General features: G+C 36.6%; 1 protein-coding gene across 1 annotated transcript in view; it reads left to right on the top strand.

The window, feature by feature from the left end:
• The window catches only part of LOC134932145 (dual oxidase 2-like), a 94,298-nt gene that overhangs the window by 33,192 nt on the left and 39,402 nt on the right, over positions 1-21,704 (top strand). The window contains exons 3-14 of the mRNA XM_063926272.1: positions 2,410-2,493; positions 4,417-4,578; positions 5,757-5,944; positions 10,476-10,674; positions 11,674-11,840; positions 12,421-12,481; positions 13,152-13,248; positions 15,364-15,454; positions 16,791-16,893; positions 18,626-18,789; positions 19,498-19,661; positions 20,790-20,908. Coding sequence (XP_063782342.1) covers positions 2,410-2,493; positions 4,417-4,578; positions 5,757-5,944; positions 10,476-10,674; positions 11,674-11,840; positions 12,421-12,481; positions 13,152-13,248; positions 15,364-15,454; positions 16,791-16,893; positions 18,626-18,789; positions 19,498-19,661; positions 20,790-20,908 — 1,599 coding nt within the window. The remainder of the gene's footprint in view (positions 1-2,409; positions 2,494-4,416; positions 4,579-5,756; positions 5,945-10,475; positions 10,675-11,673; positions 11,841-12,420; positions 12,482-13,151; positions 13,249-15,363; positions 15,455-16,790; positions 16,894-18,625; positions 18,790-19,497; positions 19,662-20,789; positions 20,909-21,704) is intronic.

Genomic DNA, 21,704 nt, shown 5'->3' on the forward strand with positions numbered 1-21,704 from the left:
GGGAGTGTTTGGAAAAACGCAGGCGTGTCCAAGCGTTTGCAGGGCGGGTGTCTGACGTCAATTCCGGCCCCCGGACTGGCTGAAGTGATCGCAGCAGCTGAGTAAGTTCTGAGCTACCCAGAAACTGCACAAAACTTTTTTGTACCGCCCGGCTGCACATGCGTTCGCACACTTGCAAAGCGAAAATACACTCCCCTATGGCCGGCGACTATCTGCTCGCAGCAGTGCAAAAAACCCCTATTGAGTGATCAGGTCTGAATAACCCCCTAAGTGGCTAAGTTTGAACATTTTAGTTTTGTATTTGAATTATGTAATATTGAATTTAAATAATTTATTTTAGATTTTTTTTATTATGCAGATTATTTAATATGTATGAAAATATCTGTTCATTAATATCCAAGTTAAATCTATATATTCATAAACTATATACATGTGAAACATATTTTAATAAATTATAATAAATGATATACTGTATATAGCCCATCTCTCATCCTATCTTTCCGCTACATGGCTCACTTCTACTCCATCTGTGTCACCCCTGTGTGTCTGCCCTTCCCCTTTAGAATGTAAGCTCTCATGAGCAGGGCTCTCTCCTCTCTTGTGATTTCCTTCTCTTAGACTATTTTCTACTCTATACTCCCTACAGTGGCACCTAACCATTGGTTTCTGCCACCTTGATATATAAACAAGAAGGAGCACTCACCAATGCAACGTTGCTGGATCCTTGTGGACTGCATTCTGCTGTAATTATGCTGTTCTGTTGTGCTTCTTGAGGATAGTCCTGATTGGACCAAAACGTCAAGATTGTTTGATATCATTCTGATATATAAGAAAGTATTCTTATGTGCAGCTAAATCCTCTTGAGTGCCCCTTCTTGTTTCTCTATATGGATATACTGATAGAGCATTGTGGGAGACATCCCAGTAGCTGTTATTTAGTGAATGATGTGAATTGTCTAATAATTCTTTTTTTTCTAATACCTTTACACACTAACAAATCATGTATGTTTTGTTTTCGAACAAAACCTTAATACATAACTGGGGGTCAGTGCCATCTACATCATTTCTCTCCATTTCTTCTGGAGTCTTTTAATTGAGAACTCTATGTTTAGATTTTTTTGTGGTCCTGTCTTCTTTAACTTTAGCAACTCCCCATTCTTTCATTTATTTTCCATTTCTCTCCTAAATCATGCATGTTTTAAGTTAATTATGTTATCTTCCTCCTGTCCTTGCTCTGATGTTTCCTGTTACAGTATTTCTCACTCCTGCAGTGCTGATTCAGAGATGTACATAATCCCAACAGTTTATGAACATCTTCAAAGGTGGGCCAGCTGTGCTTGGGCAGAGTAGGTCATGAGTCCTCACATACAGTGTCCCAAAGCTGCAGCCTGACTGACAGGCTTCCAGTGTTTGAGTGTGAGGTTTGGGCGCAGCAGGCCAGCATTTCCAAAAATGGAAAATGTTTTCTGGAAGTGTTGAGGCCATGGACTGTGTTTTCAGATGCAGCTTCCTTGGCCTCAGCAGCAGAAACAGCCCAGCCGTCCTGCGTAACCTGAGGTTTTCCTCATCAGGCCGATGTTCATGCAACTGATCCGATGCTGTGTCTTCAGATGCAGCAGTGGCTCATATAAGCATGTAGGAGGCATCTGTTTACTCAAGATGCCTCCTGTTGCTTTTGCAGATTTCTTACAACAGCTGCATCCAAAGATATAGCTGCTGTATCTACTCTGAATCAGTCCCTTTGACCCTTCCTTATCCAGTAATTCTCTCCAGCAGTTTTCTCTTCATCTCACACACCTTGTAATTCTTCATTCTTCATTCCTCTCTAAAAGCAGCATTGTTGCATTACTAATCACACAGCTGCAAAGCTTACATATTATGCAACTCTAGACAAGTAATACAGTAGCAAGAAAACAACACTATTTCCTTATATTTGAATAATTGTTATTAATGTAATTCCTGTAAATTCACAATTTCTTGGTTGAGGAAATTACTTCATGCCTTCCGATGACAAGCCCATAGGTGTGTACACAGTTATTGTATTCATATTTCACTTCCTTGCCTCCACAGTCATTGCTAGAATGCACATACAGTATATCAGTCTTGCAGACAACAATGCTTTCAGACATATATTGACTTTGGACAATAATTGAACAGTTATGTTGATTCTTTGTCTTACGGGGGTTTCCAGACTTAGTTTTCTTTCATATATTTTATTGTATATGCTTTCCTATACATTTTATTAAATGTGTTGCTTGTTGAATGAAATACAAATAATGTGTATGATGCAAATATGCTAATTATTTATATAGGATTAACTATAATTTCATGAATATTAAACAAAAATGGTGCAAATTATTTCATATCATCTCATTATTACATTATTGGTTTGTCTTCTTATCATTAACAGATGCACAATTAACAGTTAACTGGGAGGTACAACGTTATGATGGCTGGTACAATAATCTGGCAAATCACAACATAGGCTCCAAAGGTAAGACATAGTAATAAAGTCAAGTCTGCTAAGAAGGGAGCGGGGCCAATACTATTTATCCAGATCCAGGCATGGTCAAGTGCCTGGCAGGAGCTCAGACCAGCTGTTGAGGAGGCAACCACCCCACTACACAGTGCACATGTGATTCACATATATATTCATAAACTATATATATGTGAAACATATTTGAATAAATTAGAATACTGTATATACCTCATCTCTCATCCAAACTTTCTGCCACATGGCTCACTTCTACCCCATCTGTGTCACCCCTGTCTTCTCCTCCCCTAGTTTTATTTTTATTTTATTTGTAAAGGGCATGACCATGCCTAATGGAACTAGCCATGCCCCCTCCTTATATCCCAGGCCCTTCATATGTCTTGATGGTCTTGATTAAGTCAATTATCATAACTGATATATAGAAAGATAGACTTTGATGGCAGATAACAATCATTTGTCACATCTAGTCTGCCCATATACATACAAACAGTGGTGGCTCCAGAGGTGGGGCTGCAGCTCAGTACAGTATTCAAATAGGGGAAGCCACACCAACTGCCATTGAGTCCCAGATAACAATGTTTGGCAGTGTTTGAGGTGGCAGTGATGTGGCTCTCCTATTTGAATTTTGGACTGCAGTGCAGCCCCACCTCTGGAACCACCACGGCTTGAGGCCCAAGTTTATATAATAAAATGTGGGCCTTCATACTATATGTATTATATTGTTTTATATATACATATATATAAATATATGTGTTCCCCACGGACCGGCACTCCCTTCTCCACTTGTTAGAATGGCTCCGGTGCCCTCCAAGAAGATCCACATAAGCAGTAAAAAAGAGGCGGCACTCGGAGACTTTAAGGTGCAAACAATATATTCAGCAAATAAACCAACGTTTCGGGGTCAGATGCACCCCTTTGTCAAGGTGAATATTTATTCACCTTGACAAAGGGGTGCATCTGACCCCGAAACGTTGGTTTATTTGCTGAATATATTGTTTGCACCTTAAAGTCTCCGAGTGCCGCCTCTTTTTTACTGCGTATATATATATATATATATATATATATATAATTGATTTAAAGTGTGGTTACCTCAATATAGTATATAAACTATTGGTAACTGGCACAGTATGCGCATCTAGACACCAGGTGTACAGTATATAAAGTGAACATCGTCAATGACTCCATTCCATTTAAATACTGTACCATATTGATTTTGTATTGCAGTTATACCTATTGTACAACTTTGCCCAGTTGTGACCTTGTATTGGCTTACAGCTAAAGTACTGTTTGCATATACTGTTTTTCCTGTGTTCACATGGGTTCTCTTAGCTTGGCCCGGGTAATCCAAAATCATAAGGGCAGGTTAATTTGTTACTTATTAAATTGGCACTGGACCATTAAGGTAATTGCTATATAAACTGGTTGCAAAATAAACTATTTCGGGACTGGTGTGTCTGAACACTTTCTTTGTATAATGCATAATATAATGTAGTATCAATAATAATAATAATAATAATAATAAATCACCTGTGGGTTTGACAATTGCCTTACACTGAACAAAGAAGTTTCCTGAACCATAATAAGCTTCAAATATCAACACTAACAAAAAAACATTAACCTGCTCTAAACATTTCACACAAATGATCTTTAGTCCTATGCAATAATAGATATAACTGGACATTTTTCATTAACAAATTGTCAAATTCAATTTTCTCAATCATGAATATCTTTTGTGGAACAGATTTTTTTTAAAGACCAACTTCTGAACGTTGCCAATGCAGTAGGTAAAATAGCACAAAAAGAATGCATTTTGGCCATGTTTATAAAACAAAGACATTGCTAAGCTTTGAATATTGTTTGTATAATATTTAGATGCGTTGTATATGTAGGAACATTAGGTTCTCATTTATGTATCATCACTAGGTTCTAAATTGTTGCGCCTCATTGAAGCAAGTTATTCTGATGGAGTTTATCAAGTGGCAAAATCAGAGCTTCCTAATCCACGGGAAATCAGTAATGTGGTCATGAATGGAGAGTCAGGATCTCCATCTCCTCGCAACATAACAGTGATGGCAGTATATTTTGGTGAGATAAAAAAAGACAATTGACAAGTTTAAACTCAATCATTGATTACGTTTCATTAGTGTTTTTTTTAATTTATACAGTTATGAAAATATTTAAAAGTACATTATAATAAAACATACATTGATGTTGAATAGAGATTTGGGGAACTGTGTTTACTTGGCAGGTTTGCATCTACCTAAGCTCAAAACTGCCATAAAACATAGAGAAGCCACACTTTAGAACAAAAATTGTTATCCTGATTCATTAGAAAAAAACAACCCATAAAATTTGCCAAGGGCGGATTTTTACCCAGAATATCTGCTGCAAATGCACTGCAATAATCAACAAAGAGTTGCCTCTGAGAGGTGTTTTGTATAAAGCACTACACAGATCAATCTATACAGTCTAAATAATTTTGTGGGGGGAAAATAAAATGGTGTGGGGTCCTCCAGCAAATTCAGAACCAGTACTAGGCCTTTAAGCCTAGGCTGGCTGTGCAAATATAATGAGGACAAAAAGCACTGTGTGCTCTTGCCATAGTGTCAACCAGCCCCAGGCCAGTTAAAACAATCTCTAAAGGTCGGGAGGAAGGGGGGATACATTTTTTTTTCTGTTCCACCCCATAAAAATAATCAGCCATGTGCTCATATCACCATTGGGTGTGAGGTTAATAGATATTGTTTAAAAATATAATACTGAGCTTTATTGGCACACTGCAGGTCCCATCTAGTTCTGTTATGCCTATTTAAATGTCTGCCAGGGCATGCTGGCCCTTGGAGCACCACAAGTGCTAGCATGAACTGACATACAGTGTACGTTGGGATGTGCAATGTACTTATAAAGAAAATATTGACCAGCAAAATATGATGCACAAACTATGTAGAAGTAATTTACCCCCAGACACTCTTGTTCATTTTATTACTTACTCAGATCTGTATAGATAGGGTTCTCTTTATTCCTTGTATATATACTTACACCTTTGCCACAAAAGGACAAAAGAGATGATGCACTACTACCCATACTGGTTATAAGAGTTCACTTTTGTCCTCTGACATACAGTAGGAATGTATTTTTTTCAGAGCACATGGTTCCCATGCTCTGATCAACCAGATTTATGAAATTAATAGGGTCCATGATTATTAAGCAGATGGGATAAAAATGTACAATAAATGCCAGAAAACTAATCTGTATTTCTTCAGGTTACCAAGTACTCTCAGAAATTGTAGCCACAAAAATGCCTGCTTGCCCGGCTGAATTTTTGAATATTGATATTCCCACCGGAGATCCTGTGTTTGATCCTGAAAACAAAAGCAATGTGGTTCTGCCATGGCAAAGAACTCAGTGGGCTCCTGATACAGGCAAAAGCCCAAACAGTCCAAGAGAACAGGTACAAAAGTTTGAATAGTGCTAAGTGGAAAATGAAAGCAAAAATGATATACAAACCTGTAAAAGTATCATTACCAGTATGTAACACTGCTTCTGTAACTTTCCCAGGAAAGTTTTCACGGTCCTATTTATCTTTTAGCCAAAATAAATATTATGTGTCAAAAGAAATAACACATAATATCAGGATAATATGAATATAGTAAAAGAATGATGATAATTTATTAAAACTAAAATTTAAGGGTTCCAGTCCTAGCTATCTTTGATTATTTTAACTCTGCTTAGTTTTGTATTCATTTAAAGTGGACATATTCCCTAAGCATAGTTAATGCAGAACTAATCATTAGAATGTCACCTACAGTACAGTATCATTTCCCTAAAGTCCAGCATCTCATCCTTATAAGCCAAGCCTCATGAATATCAGTCAGCCTGTGCTTCAGTGATGTCACTAGTTCCTAACAAACTGATAGGCTGCTTGAACCAAATCCAATACTTCATTGTTTGGAGAACAGAAATAGGTTCTTGTTTCTGCATTTATGTATGTATGGTGTCAGAATAGTGACACTGCTCCAAATCTGAGCTGCATCTTGTGTTTAGCACAACGATTGTATAACATTTTTGCATTATGAGGGGTGTACAATATGTTTCCAGATGCACAAAAAATATTTTACTTAAAACAAAGTGAACATTACATTTTTTTTAAGTATTTGTCAGAGGAGTCTATGAAAAATTGCATGTGCTCAAGCAACTTGGTGAAGGAGCTTGACCAGTCCAGAGCAGGTATGTCCTCCACATGCTGAAGGTCCCCACTGCAGCCTCCTGTGACTCAAGATTAATCCCACACTTCATGCGCTTGATTTGTTGGAACACATAGAAGTTGTACGGGGACAGGTCTGGACTGTGCGGTGGATGACCAAGCTCCTTGATGCATTTATGGGCCAGAAAATCTACCACTTTCCTGGACTTGTGTACAGGTGCATTGTCTTGATAGAGATGAGCACCATGAGCATGAGTTCTTGGATGGTACCTGGAAATGGCTTCCAGCAGTTGTGGCAAGCATTGCTTGGCATACCAGTTTCCAGTGATGGTGCACTGGTGCACGAGTGGTAAAGTAGCTACATGACCAGTCTTGTCCACAAATATAACCACCATCTGCTTGGCCATGCTGTGCTCACATTTGAACTTCTGTGCGGGACCACCACCAGCTGGGGTCCACTGGGCTGACTGTTGTTTGGTCTCATGGTTGAAACTGTAGGTCCAGGATTCATCTCCATTGATGATCTCCCAAGACTGAGTTTGAGTGACCGCCATCAAACCTAGTCATCAAAGCCTCCTTTTGCTCCAGAGCAAGCTGATGGGACACCGAGCATGCAAAAACCTTGCTCAGGCCAAGCTTTTCATGGAATATCAAGTGAAGGATGCCTATCTCCTCTAACTGGGCAACCACTCACAGTGGTTCAGGACAGTTCTTCAACCACAAAAGCTGTTTGCAGTCAGTCAAAACTCTCCTTGTAGACTTAGAAGACCATGGCTTTCAAGTGGCCTCTGTTGAGCTCCATAATGAATTTGCGAAGGAAGTAAACATTCTGACTTCTTTGGTGTTCAGTGTTGCTTACATACGGTTCTGTACCTTGACATTTCACAAGAACTTTAATCAAAGATTGCATTTCGAAACCAGACAGATTGTGTCTAATCTACACTGCACTGCACATCCGGAAATGTATTGCACACCCCCCGTATGGTTAATTCAATAAAATATATACTTCTACTGTGTATAGTTATTTATTATTTAGTAACAGTTATTTATATAGCACACACATATTCCGCAGCGCTTTACAGAGAATATTTGGCCATTCACATCAGTCCCTGCCCCAGTGAAGCTTTCAATCTATATTCCCTACCTCATGTACACACACACACATTCATGCTAGGGTTAATTTTGTTGGGAGACAATCACCCTACCATTATATTTTTGGATTGCGGGAGGAAACCCACGCAAGCACAGGGAGAATATACAAACTCACACAGTTAGGGCAATAGTGGGAATCAACGTCATGACCTCAATGCTGTGAGGCAGTAATGCTAACCATTACACCATACATACTGCCATAGCCGTAGTGACAGATACACTTTAATTATATTAAATCCAGTTATCTGAGCCATGGTTAATTGATCATTGCAGTAAGCCACTTTACCTTGCTCATTTCTAAATTACTTACATATGCAACCAAAAAATTAAATCCAATAATAATGTACAGTAGATCTATTGACCTCTAGCTCTATTTTCCCTAACCTACTGTAGGTCATATATTTCCCCACTATGTGTGTGCAAAAAAAATCCTACATTGCATGCATTACATGGTGTGTATGCACAAATGCACTGTTGTCATTAAGATGCACTGTATCAGGAATGTCTTGTAAAAGTGCAAGGCTTCCCTGGGTGGTGATTAGGAGGTGGCTAAAGAGACACATGGAGATGGTCATTATTATGGGCATCTTATGGGATAGTCATGGGTGTGTCGCTGAAGTGGTTGCATACACAGACACTTATTCATTCACATAGGAGGCCATACTCAGATGGGAAATCAGCACCTGCCATAGGGCTACTGCAAGTTTTATTGGTTAGACCAATGGTGATGTTTACATATGCACCAGGTGGTATTATTGCATCTATGGATGCTCACAGAGGGCGTCTCAGTCGTTACACATTTATATGCATACACTTATGAAGACCTTGTAGTGGCATTTGCATAAAATTGCAGACAGGCAACCTGCAAAAGACACATCTGCGTCCACCTCTGAATCAGGTCCACAATGGGGCTTATCTAGAGTGCTACAAGCATTAGCTGGAAAAGATGCAAACATGGACAACTGTATTTACATGCATGTATTCGGCTGGGCATGTTTCACAATGTGATCAGCTCTACAACACTAACATGTGCCAGAATTTTCATACAAACCACGATAGCATAAAAAAGTCTAGATATGTGGCTTATAGTAAATGCAAAAGTCCCATTATATTTATTTATGCACACTATAATAATGTAAAGATGTGTTATACATGGCACTGATACACTTGTGTTGACAGTGTTATTAAAAAATATGAAATTTCTATTTACTACAAAAAATATGATGATCTAAGAACACAAATACAATTACACATTAACATAAGCAAAATGAAATGAAATGCTGCCAACTGTTATTTCCTCTTTAAAATCCATTGGGAATATACTTTCCTGTCATAGTCAAAATAACAATATAAGTAATGTTAATAGCCATCCATGGCTTGATATAATACAGCAGTCACATTTATGAATTAAAGATCATATGAACAAAAGGAAAAGGGTTACATTTTATACTGGATATTATCACTCTTGTCCTTGAAGTACCTAGAAAACAAGATCAAGGACATTTATGACCGTTGGTGGAGTTGGAGTGGTAGGGCTTAGAAGAGATTTCAATGTATTATAAAGGTGTTTGGGGTTAGGAGCAGTGTACTGTATGTAAGGTAGTCATTTGTAATAAAAGATTTCGGCAAATGTAATTCTACATTACAAGAAAGTTATTGAAGACATTGAGTTACTTTAGTATGCCACTTCTAACTTTGAGATCAATGCTGAGCGTGAAAAGTAGCTGGAGCTACTTTATCAAGAACTTTTGCTAGGATTAGTTTACGGTCATCTCCAGGGAGGAGACTATAGAAATTTGGGACAGTAGTTTCATGTGTAGCGCTGATGAAACTTGATAAGCTCAAAACAGCTGCATATCATTTTTATATACAACTCACCTTATATATCTGTGCAGTCGTTCATCATATTGTGGTCTCATAAATCTTTATGTGAGTGATGAATCTAGATTTATTTTGCTTTATGATGTCATAATAATTTATAGCAAAGACACAAGAAAAATTTATTTACAAAGACCATTATTGTAATAATGGTTAAAATTAAATGTTGTCCTAAAAGGAAGCATTTCATGGTGCAAAAAGTCATGTTTGTTCTGAAATTACATTTTAATATAGCTGAGCTAATCGGTAATCCAAGCATTTTCAGAGTAGGCTTCCTCTCGTTTACAGCTTTTAAGAGGCTGGGGGTTGGGAATTGAGTTCTGAGATTAGGACTGTCCCCAAAAGGCACAGTTTGCCTTAATTTAAGAAGATATCCACTTAAAATAAAATGCCCTGCTTTAGGAAGCATGGGGGACACTTCTGGACACTTCCTAAAGCAGGACATTCCATTTTAGGTAGAGATCAGGTAGGAGCTGGTTGGTCGCTGCACTTGTGTAGCATAAAGTGAACTGGAAGCACTTTGTGGCATAATGTATATTGGCAGCACTATAGTGTGGCATAATGGGAACTGGGGGGAATACAATGTGGCATAACATGTACTTGTGGCCCTGTGTCGTATAATGTAAACTAGAGCACTTCTGTGGGGCTAAAATGAACTAAGATATTATTACTCTATACTGCATAAAATTAAATAGGACAATATTATGGGATATAATTGAAAGGTAACAGTTGGTTTCTGATTTTTAAGATTAATTCTGTAACAGCATGGATTGATGGCAGTTCCATTTATGGCTCATCCCATTCCTGGAGTGATGCTCTGAGAAGTTTTTCTGGAGGAAAGTTGGCTTATAACAATGATTTCTTACCACCATATTCAACAAACGGTCTTCCCATGTTGAAAGTGCCAGATCCTTCAACCGGGCAAACTGGAGATCAAGGGATATATAGTAAGTGTTTATACTACCTTCCATTATAGACATTTCTAATCTACAGTATTAATTATAAGTTAATTTAGTGTGAGTCTTTATGAGCCTGGTTATATTGAGCCTAATTCAGATCCCAAAGGATCTGAGGCACGTGATCCAAAGTAACAATGTTCGGTACTTTGCATCGGACCCATACTGCGCTCCTGCATCATTGGACACACTATGACTACAGATGCCAAGAGATTGATAGTCTGCAGCCATTTGGAGATGAGGAGGGGGCAGTGATGGCTTCTGTTTTGGGGACATGTCAAGGCCTGGATCCTTGGCACTTTGTAGGAGCCCCATGGGTTACGCAGTGGGCAGATGGTGTTGTAGGTGATCTGGTGCTGCAGTCTAGGACACAGCACTGGATCACAAATGCATGCAGGAGGTGTCTACTTATATCAGACACCTCCTGCTGCATCATCATATTAGTGAATTACTGCAGCTACCATGTAAGCAGCAGCAATGCACCATCTGTCCACATCTGAATTAGGCTAATTTTGTGATAATGGCATAATATTACATATTACACATTTTTTACACGCAGTTCATTTCTGAATTGTTGCTAAATGTTAATGATAATCATCTTTGACACTCTATGAGGGACACATGCATATATAGAAGCTGTTTATAACCTAAACTAAGTATAAACCATCGCTAAATATATTTATTGTATGATTAATTGTGCAATGTGGCATTATTTGCATGATTTAGGCCAGTGGTTCCCAAACAGTCCACATTTTCCAGGTCTCACAGAATCACAAGTGAAATAATTAGCTCCACCTGTAAATCTTTTAAAATGTGTCAGTGAGTAATGAATACACCTGTGCTCCTGCTAGGTGAACTGGAAAACAGGAACTGTTGGGTGTCCATGAGGGTCGAGTTTGGGAACCACTGATTTAGACAATCAAGAAATATGTTTTTTATTTCATAAATAATTATTTTCAGAAATGTTAAATTCTTATGATCATACCATAGGTTTCGGTAATGCTATGGCTAATGAAAGCCCATTTCTCCAAGCGGAGAGTCTGGTTTGGTTCTGGTACCACAACTACATGGCACAAAAGTTTGCAGAAAGCAATCCTGAATGGTCAGATGAAGACCTGTTTCAAAGTGCTAGGAAATGGGTAATTGCTGTTTTCCAGGTACAGTATTATTCATTACTCTTTTCTATAGTATACATGGAAGTATAAGAATCTGAAATCTAAAAAGAAAGTTAATATTTAAATAATAACCATAATCTTAAACCATGATATGTGTGCATTGCTTAAATTTGTGTATTTTCAAAAGTAATTTGACACACATGATAATAAGTGGCATAGCCTAAATAACAAAAGTCAAAAAGTTAAATATTTAAATACAGTTCAGAACTGTATTTTTAAGACTATAAAAACGAAAAGATTTCTGTTTTGTTTTGTTTTCAAATCATACTTTTCTGAAGAAAAGAGGTGACACAAGAACCACATTACATTATGGGTGATGCAAACCCACTTATCTCATAATTTGTTATAAAATGATGATTGTTTCTGGACATCTGATTCCATCACGTAAAATATTTTAAGTGCAATATTTCAATTGTTTGTTTCTTTATATAGATAACAATATAATTGCATTTATAATGCTTTGGGTTTAAAGATTGCCAAATAAACACAAATGTAAATTAATTAATATTGTTTTTTATGCAATAAATTCATATTTACAATTTTAACTGTCTTTTTTTTGTAGAATATTGTATTTTATGAATGGCTGCCTACATTTTTGTCAAGAGAAGTGTCAAACTACACAGGTAATTCATGCATTGCTTGTGGATATCTTATCATATATAGTCAACTAAAGGAAAACTATAACATTTGGTAAACAGTGATTGTAATCACTCTATAATTTATTTTGTTAAAAAAAATCTTAGAATAGATTTGGCATGATTTAATATCATGGTGTATTATATTCAACTTTAATATGCTGTGGATAACTATTAGTTTCTTATAAAAACAGTTATAACATATACCAATAAACACAACAAACATAACTAGGGAGTTAACATACAGTAAAAATTTATAAATACGGAGGTCTGACAACATTGCTCACTTAAGTGTAATAGTTATTTTTGCACAGTGTAAATACTATTATTATTATTATTATTATTATTATTATCTAATGTAGTAAATTAAATATATGTACATTTCAAATGACACAAATTACATTGAGAGCTTTGCTATATAAAAAATACAGGTGAGAAAGATGATCAATCATAAACTTTAGTCTTTTGATGGTGGTTTGTGACAGGTCCACACACTTATTTTCCTATGGTTTCCATTGGTCTGTTTATTAGTGGGAATCATGCATTATCAGCTTGTTGTAGACATGCTCAACATGGAAGTAAATATTAAAATGATGTTATACTGCCAACAAATATCTCAATAGTTTCTGAATCATATTATTTATGTTTTCTATTTAAGGGTACAAACAACATGTGGACCCAAGCATATCCCCTGAGTTTGTGGCACTGACAGCACAGGTGATATACACTATGATGCCTTCAGGAGTCTATATGAGGTATTTACTTACATTTGAACTAAATCCTTTAAGATTCTCTAACTTTTGCCTACATTTTTTCAATAAGATCATATTTGTTCATTATGTGACCAATATGTTAATGTGAAGCATAAGGAAGCTTTGTAATAAGTAGATTGAGAATCTAAAATGTCATGCTAACAGCTTAGAAATTGACATGCAAACATTTTGGCTAAAATCTTACGTTATAGTAAATTTAATTAGATTAAAAAAATTATAAAAAAAAAAAAAAAAAAGAAAATGTCCAGAATTCACTGGGCCAGCATTGTTGAAAATGACATACCCCCTTGCAGTGGCTACCAATAAGGTCCAACTCTTGAGGCTGTTTACAATAATGTAATCTCTGAAGAGTCAACCTTTCCACTCTTCTGGTTGTAGCTTAATGGAAGGGGTCCATATTCTTGACAATTTTATCAAAAGAAAAACTAAAAACAAACATTGATTGAAAATAAGATTCACCAAAAGCATTTTTTTTAGATTCATTGTTGTTTAAAAGAAAAAAAGGCAATTCGCATCTTTTATTTTTGTATAAAGTGCTTCAGAATCCTTATTATTTACACATTATCACTGCGGTGAGGGGATGATTATTTATTTATATATAGTGCACTTTCAATTGTAACCTGTTTAAAAATTCTTTACTGTACTTTGAACAATGCCAGTCCTGCAAAGCCAAGACTGGTACTGAGGTCTATCGGGGGTGAGGGCTGTTATGATCATCGCTGTAAGACCAGACCCATGTGAAATAATGGTAAAGCAGTAGTGTTCCATAAAAAGACTACTGCTGGCTGCTATTACTTAGTACATTCTTCAGTGGGGCTTATATATTCACAACATTTTTGTGAATCTGAATCATTTATAAATTATATGCTGGTAGCAAATCTCAGAAATTCAGTGAAATCAATTAATGCATCTCTAGATGTTATACTGCAGTACTAAACAAATTATAAAAAAGAAGGTATTTAGGCTTCTCATCTGACTCTAAAAGGAACAAAGTTATATATCTACATAGTGATTTCAGAAATCAGCTACTGTACATTTACTGTGTGTATGTGTGATCTGATTAAGATGTAAGTTCTTGAAAATATGTTTACCATACAGCATTAATATAATTAGACAAACAGCATCTCCCTGTGGCCGGAATTTTCCTGGTTAGCTGTAAATACCACATCAAATTGCTAATACATTTTTCATTACACATATAACTAATACAGTAGTTCCTCATGATTCAGAGTAGCATGCAAGTCAGTCGCAGATTTATTATTTTATTATTTATTACCAGTTATTTATATAGCGCACACATATTCTGCAGCACTTTACAGAGAATATTTGTCCATTCACCTCAGTCCCTGCCCCAGTGGAGCTTACAATCTATATTCCCTACCATATGTACACGCACACACATTCACACTAGGGTTAATTTTGTTGGGAGCCAATTAACCTACCAGTATATTTTTGGATTGTGGGAGGAAACCGGAGTACCTGGAGGAAACCCACGCAGGTACGGGGAGAATATACAAACTCCACACAGTTAGTGCCATGGTGGGAATCGAACCCATGACCTCAGTGCTGTGAGGCAGTAATGCTAACCATTACACCATCCATGGCCACATTGAATGCTTGGTAAAATGTGGCTCTCCGATTGTATTTCCAGTTGGCCATGCCGTGCCTGCAGCACCTCCACTATTTACAGTATCTATTGATTTATTTATTACTAGTTATTTATATAGCATACACATATGATGCAGCACTTTACAGAGAAACTGTATTTGCCCATTCACATCAGTCCCTGCACCAGTGGCGCTTACAATACACAGTATATTTCCTAGCACATGTACAAACGAACTAGGGTTGAATTTTGTTGGGGGCCAATTAACCAGTACAGTATATGTTTGGATTGTTGGAGGAAACTAGAAGAACCAGAGGAAACCCATGCAAGCACGGGGTATATTCCACTATCCATCCACTTGAGAAGATAAATGTCATTACCATAAGCATCTATTTACACCATTTCTATCCTTAGCCTTTAATTGATATAATTATACTAAATGTTGGCTTGAACAAATTTTTTACTGGATTTTTTTCTTTTTTTCATTCTAGAGATAAAGATTGCAAATATATAAATGTGACAGGCTCAGATGGTGGCGCTTACACAGCTCTTCGTTTGTGTAACAACTACTGGAACAGAAAGGTTAAAATATTCAAAACCTGGAAAAAAAAGATATTTTCTTAATGTCTGAGAACAAAAGCTTTAGTTAAATTATACAGGGGATGGTGGACAAGTTGTTAGTGTTCATGTAATTTCACAACTGAAAGTAACAGTGGTGCAAGCAGCGCTGGATTATCAAATAGGCAGAGAAGGCACTGGTCCATGGGCCCCACCCCTTTAAGGGGCCATGCGACAACACAATATCAAAATATCAAAATAATAATGATTTCATGGTTACAATCAAGCTTTCTTAAATTGTTTCCAAAAGATAGAAAATAACCAATCAACTCAAAAAAATAAAGTGTGACATTAAAGACTCTATAGAGAAAATACTGTATTAATGTAATGTACCTATCAACAAGTTAAAGCACATAAACTATACACATCAGATTCACATTACAGTTTCCAGTTCATAGACTGTTGCTTGGTAGGGGGCCCCAAGATTAGGAGATCATTTGTAAGTGGGGCCCTGAGATTTTGACTGCCTAGGGGCCTCCACAGTGTTTCATCTGGCACTGGATAGAGGTGAAGAAGAAGTAGTGATTTCATGTTATGTTTATACTATGGTCTTCCTAAAGATGGGCATAACTATAAAATTATCTGTCAGATCACCTGTCCAATCTGGCTGGTTGGAATGAAAATATGTTAATGGATGGCAACAAATGACAATAGACCATTTGCTCCCAAACACTGAAAAATGGGCAAAATCTGTCATTCAGACAAACTGGTTAAACTAATTTTCTATACAACCATTTTTGTCTTTTTTCCAGTGTTTGGGAGCAAATGGTTGATTGGCATTTGCTCCCAATATATTATTAGATTTTCATTCCAACCAGCAAGATTGGACAGATGGTTTGCCAGATAATTCTATAGTGTATGCCCAGATTAGTTTTATGACTTTCTATTATGGTTGTACTAAATGCAGGATTCTGCCAAATCCCCATGTCTTTTGTTTCGTAGATTTAGGTACTGACAAATCCTGATTTTTCTGCCATTTTTGAGCATAGACCATATTATCATTAGTTTTGGTAGTTAAAATTGTAGATTACATTTCATCAATAAACTCCCTTCTACTTAATTCTGACATGCAAATTAGATTTGGATTCAGTATGGCATTCTGCAGTATCTAACATTTGGATTATCAACACATCCATACAAGTTTTTAGCTACATTTTCCCAATAAAATTGTGTTTATACAATTTGCATCCCATTTATATCTATCAATGGAATTATATATTTACACATATCTATTTTTTATTTTTCATCAATACTTAGATTTTTTCATATTTATTTTATTTTAATTATGTTATACTTTTAGAATAAAAACCTGAAGAATGCTACGGATTTCCATAATTTGCTGCTTGGTATGTGTTCACAAATAGCTGAGAAAGAAGATCACATAGCAGTATCAGACTTGCGAGGTAAAGTATATGATGTATAAATAATTTTAATTACATTTATTTTTGTTATTAATAATGTGTGCCTTTTTCAAACTATAACTTGTATTGTATACATACTGTATATTCTTTAGCATTATTATACATATACAGCATTATTGGCTTGAGGCATAGACATTTCAGTTAGAAGCACTCTATTTTGCTAATTTTGTTTGGCAAAAAAAAAGAATGATATTCTTCCACATATTCTTCTTAATATAGGAATCATTGCAAGTTCTTTGTTTTCTATGTTTTTTGGGGGCCCTTTTACCTCTTTATTTTAATGTCACATGATAATAAAAAAAAAAAGAATATGGGTATTATCTATTGGTCATTGTATTTTAGCCATTGATGGTTCGATTTTTGAAAATGGTAATACATTTTAGAAATAAAAAACATATGGGTGACAATTGCGCAACATAGTGGAAGAATAACTTAACAAGAAAACTAAACATACGCTGCATCAAAACAGGTTCAAACTTGTTACAGTATAATGGCATGCATTCGAGACAAGAACCTGTAGAGATGAAATAAGACAGAGGCAAGAGAGACTATGGATTGGGTGGGAAAAGGGGTGGACTGTAAAGTTGGGAACACTGTGGCACAACGCATATCTAAATTCATACAATCCATAGAAATGTTAAAGTATATTTCACGTGGGTAAAACTGGACTGGATTAGTTTGATTTAAACTTACAGATGGAGGTCTGAGATTCCTTGGTATTGACAACTTTGGGAGATAGATCTGTTTTATATGTACCACAAGCACAATTAGTCTTATCTAATGTTTAAATACTTGCCCTTCTTCATCTCTGCTAGATGCTATAATTTAAGATTTACAGTTATTGAGATCAGGCACCAGACATTTATCACCACTCTGACAGTTTTGTCTAGATAAAAGAGAATAACTAAGAATAACTACTTTGTTTATTATATTTTGCTATAGTGGATGCAAGGACCTGTTGATAATTTAATGTAGAGTATCATAGCTGTATATAATATAAACTGCTTGGTGTTTTGTCTTAATAGGCTTCCAAGCAAAGTTGTACTAATTGGGCCAGAGTAGAATGAATTATGCCAAGGATGAAGTGTGACACATGAGTGTGGAGAGCTTTGTTAGGAAATAGGTCATTTTGTCATCCTCCACTGAGCCATAGATTGACAAAATGTAATACTGTATACATTTGGTAGTGAGGTGTAGGGGGAGGTCAGTATGAGCAGTAAATCATTATCAAACATAGAAATATTCTAATTTATATCAACTGACTGGAAAGTTCATATAAATTATGCTCATAACCAGTTCAGGGTTAAAAGTGGACACTCTTGTCTAGTACTCTTTCTTGTGTTATGAATACCAGATGAATTGACTATTTTGACACCTGGAAATAAGGAATGAAACCCTGGCTCTGGATTCCCTTAAAGAACCCCAAAAATCAAAATTCAAAGAGCATTTCAAGTATGATGTAAAAGCTAATTATGTGCAGTGGTTTATTAGCATGAAGGAAAAGCAGAAGTACAGAGATATTAGGCATTGAAAGAGTAAATGAGACTGATTCTTTTTGATTTTTAATACACACTAGTTTCAATAATCAATAGAATTTATATTTTAGAAAACCCAAAAAGGAATGATCTGGGACTTATTTTAGACTGTTTCTAGAGCTATGGGATTGAAGTGTGTTTAAAAATATTAAAACATAACATTTATGTCTTTCTTTCAGACTACTGGTATGGGCAAAGTAAATATACCCGAACAGATTTGCTAGCTACAAGTATTCAACATGGTAGAGACATGGGGCTACCAAGCTATAACAAAGTTAGAAAATACTATGATCTACCATCAATGACACAGGACAAAATTAACAAAACCAAGATAGGAGAAAATGTAAGTTTAGTTTTTGCTTAAATAGTGAAATGAAAATAGTCCATTAAATTAAACTGTCTACAGCACAAAGCATTAACTTATCATTTTCAAAATTACAAATATTTTCATTTTTTTATATAGATTATAAGACAATTTTGCAAAAAATAAATCAAATCAAATACTATCCCACTAAATATACACACACATATCCAACACCATTATCGAGTTCTTGGTGGAAATGAGGCATTCAAATTTAACACAGAAGCATACTTAATTTTTAGGCACAATTCCCCTTATATGCCAGGTCTGAAATAGCCCTATGCCACATATCTCTTTAGACTTACCACTGTTTCAGACAAGTGTTCAATCTCTTTGTCCATAAACTACTTAACTGGGGACATGACAGCAATACCCTCTCAGAATGTTTGAAATAGAATAAACAACAGGTACAAGAGGAACATCAAGACACAGTGCGGGTGCTTCTAGGTTTCCCCTCTAGGATGCATGACCAACTTAGGCAAGCTATTGGTTATTAGTTCATGCCAGTCATCTAAATGGGGCTAAAGATGGGGCCAGAGCCCTGGACCCTGGGTGGTCACCCTATTTCTTTGCAATAATCTTCCATTGATTCAACTTTAAACAATCTGTACACCATTGGTGGTGTTTCTCACCTTTAATAGTTAACAATATTTATCATGACACTTTTATACTTTTTATTGCCTTAAATAGATTTTAACAATCTATGATAATAACATTGAAAAGCTGGAGCTTATTCCTGGTGCCATGCTGGAGCTTGACGGGGAACCTGGTGACCTTATATCTGAAATTATGCTGAACCAATTTAATCGTATAAGAGATGGGGACAGATTTTGGTTTGAAAACAAGAAGAATGGGTATGGCTATTTTATATCTGGTTAATGTATTTTTGTTTTATGTGACATAGAAACTACAGTAGGTTGCAGTAATGACTGCATCTCAGAGATATAACCATTCTGCAATGCAATGCACTTCAGGCTAAGGTGGTCATTCCGAGTTGATCGCTAGCTGCATTCGTTCGCTGTGCAGCGATGATGCAAAAAAATGGCACTTCTGAGCATGCGTATGCAGTGCAATGCGCACGTGCAACGTACTATTACAAAGAACAATGTAGTTTCACACAGGGTCTAGCGAAGCTTTTCTGTCGCACTGCTGGCCGCAGAGTGATTGACATGAAGTGGGCGTTTCTGGGTGTCAACTGACCGTTTTCAGGGAGTGTTCAGAAAAACGCAGGTGTGCCAGTAAAAACATAGGCATGCCAGGAAAAACACAGGTGTGGCTGGGCGAACGCATGGCGTGTTTGTGACGTCAAAACAGGAACTAAACAGTCTGAAGTGTTTGCAAGCGCTGAGTAGGTTTTGAGCTACTCAGAAACTGCACAAAAAAAACTTTGTAGCCGCTCTGTGATCTTTTCGTTCACACTTCTGCTAAGCTAAAATACACTTCCAGTGGGAGGCGGCATAGCGTTTGCATGGTTGCTAAAAACTGCTAGCTAGCGAACAACTCGGAATGACAACCTAAGCTCAGTATTTAGCAAGTAGTGTCAGTACTGTTATATAATGTAAATACAATGTATCCTAGTTAAATAACATAAAAAGGGATTCATCACATCAAGAATGTTTGTAAATTTACTTATTTATTAGAATATAGATGTAAATAATCATCCCTTTATATATCTCCTGTTTGTTTATTTCACAAACACAGTATTGGTATACTAATCTAAATATCACCTACTACTCAACCGGGACTCAATCAGAGGTCAATAGTGTTCTGTTATGGGCAATTTGAGAGGGTATTTTTGATACATTAGGGGGGCCTGTTTATTAACGTGTTTTAGCCATTTAAAACTTGTTGAGTTTCATGATTGGTGTACGTACATACACAAAAATCAGCCTCAAAATGTATATTTTCCTAATAAAATGATAGCACTTAAATTTAAATCTACCAAGGCCTGTGGAATCATGTACAATGTGTTTTGTGTGTAGTTTATTTACAGGGGAAGAAATCTCTACTATAATGAGCACTACGTTTCATGACGTGCTTGTTGCTGTGACCAAAACAATGAAAGGTGCAGTGCAAAACAATGTCTTCATCTGGAAGAATGGTAAGATGTTTGAATTCTGTAAACTATTTCAAGCAGGGCATGAATTTAATGTATTAAATGCTGTAATTATAATAAGTACTGTAGTAATTAATTTATTGATAGTGCAAATGAGATGGTTATTTACAATACATGTGTTTTAAGCATTAGTTTACTTGTCAGTGACAAATGATAAAAAGCAGATTTATGTTGCTGAATGCAAAATATGTGGATCTTTTGCTTACGACATAGTGATCTGTATTGTTCCAATGAGAGATTGTCTGGTAGTCCTGTAGGAGTATACAAAATGTTGCAAATTGTTCCTGTATTTATAGGGACATACACTGAGCTGAATTAAGACCACATTGGAGCCCAGGAGAGTAGTGGATCCCCTCACTGTTTTCTACTACACTGGAGTATTCACAATCTCGAGCTAAGTTTAGAACGGTGGAGGAGCTGCAGGGGGGAACACTGGTAGACGAGGATGACCAGGTAGACAGCTGGGTCACGGTTAGAAGGAAAAAGAAGAGGGGGAGGGGGAGAAAGGACATCTGCAATCTGCCAAACCCTAACAAATTCACCCGACTGGATGAAGATTCTGAGGATGGCAGTGAGGAAATGATGGAGCCGGAGGAGACTGTTCCCTCTAGCAACCAGAGGAGCGGTCCCTCTGGTGCAGATGGGAAAAAAGATAGTGAGGATCCTAGTCAGATTGTGGTGGTAGGGGATTCTATTATCGGGAAGACAGACAGGGAAATCTGCTACTGGGACCGGGATCGCCGTACAGTATGTGGTCTCCCGGATGCTCGGGTACGGCACA

This window comes from Pseudophryne corroboree, chromosome 6 (assembly GCF_028390025.1).
Source record: "Pseudophryne corroboree isolate aPseCor3 chromosome 6, aPseCor3.hap2, whole genome shotgun sequence".
Lineage (NCBI taxonomy): Eukaryota > Metazoa > Chordata > Amphibia > Anura > Myobatrachidae > Pseudophryne > Pseudophryne corroboree.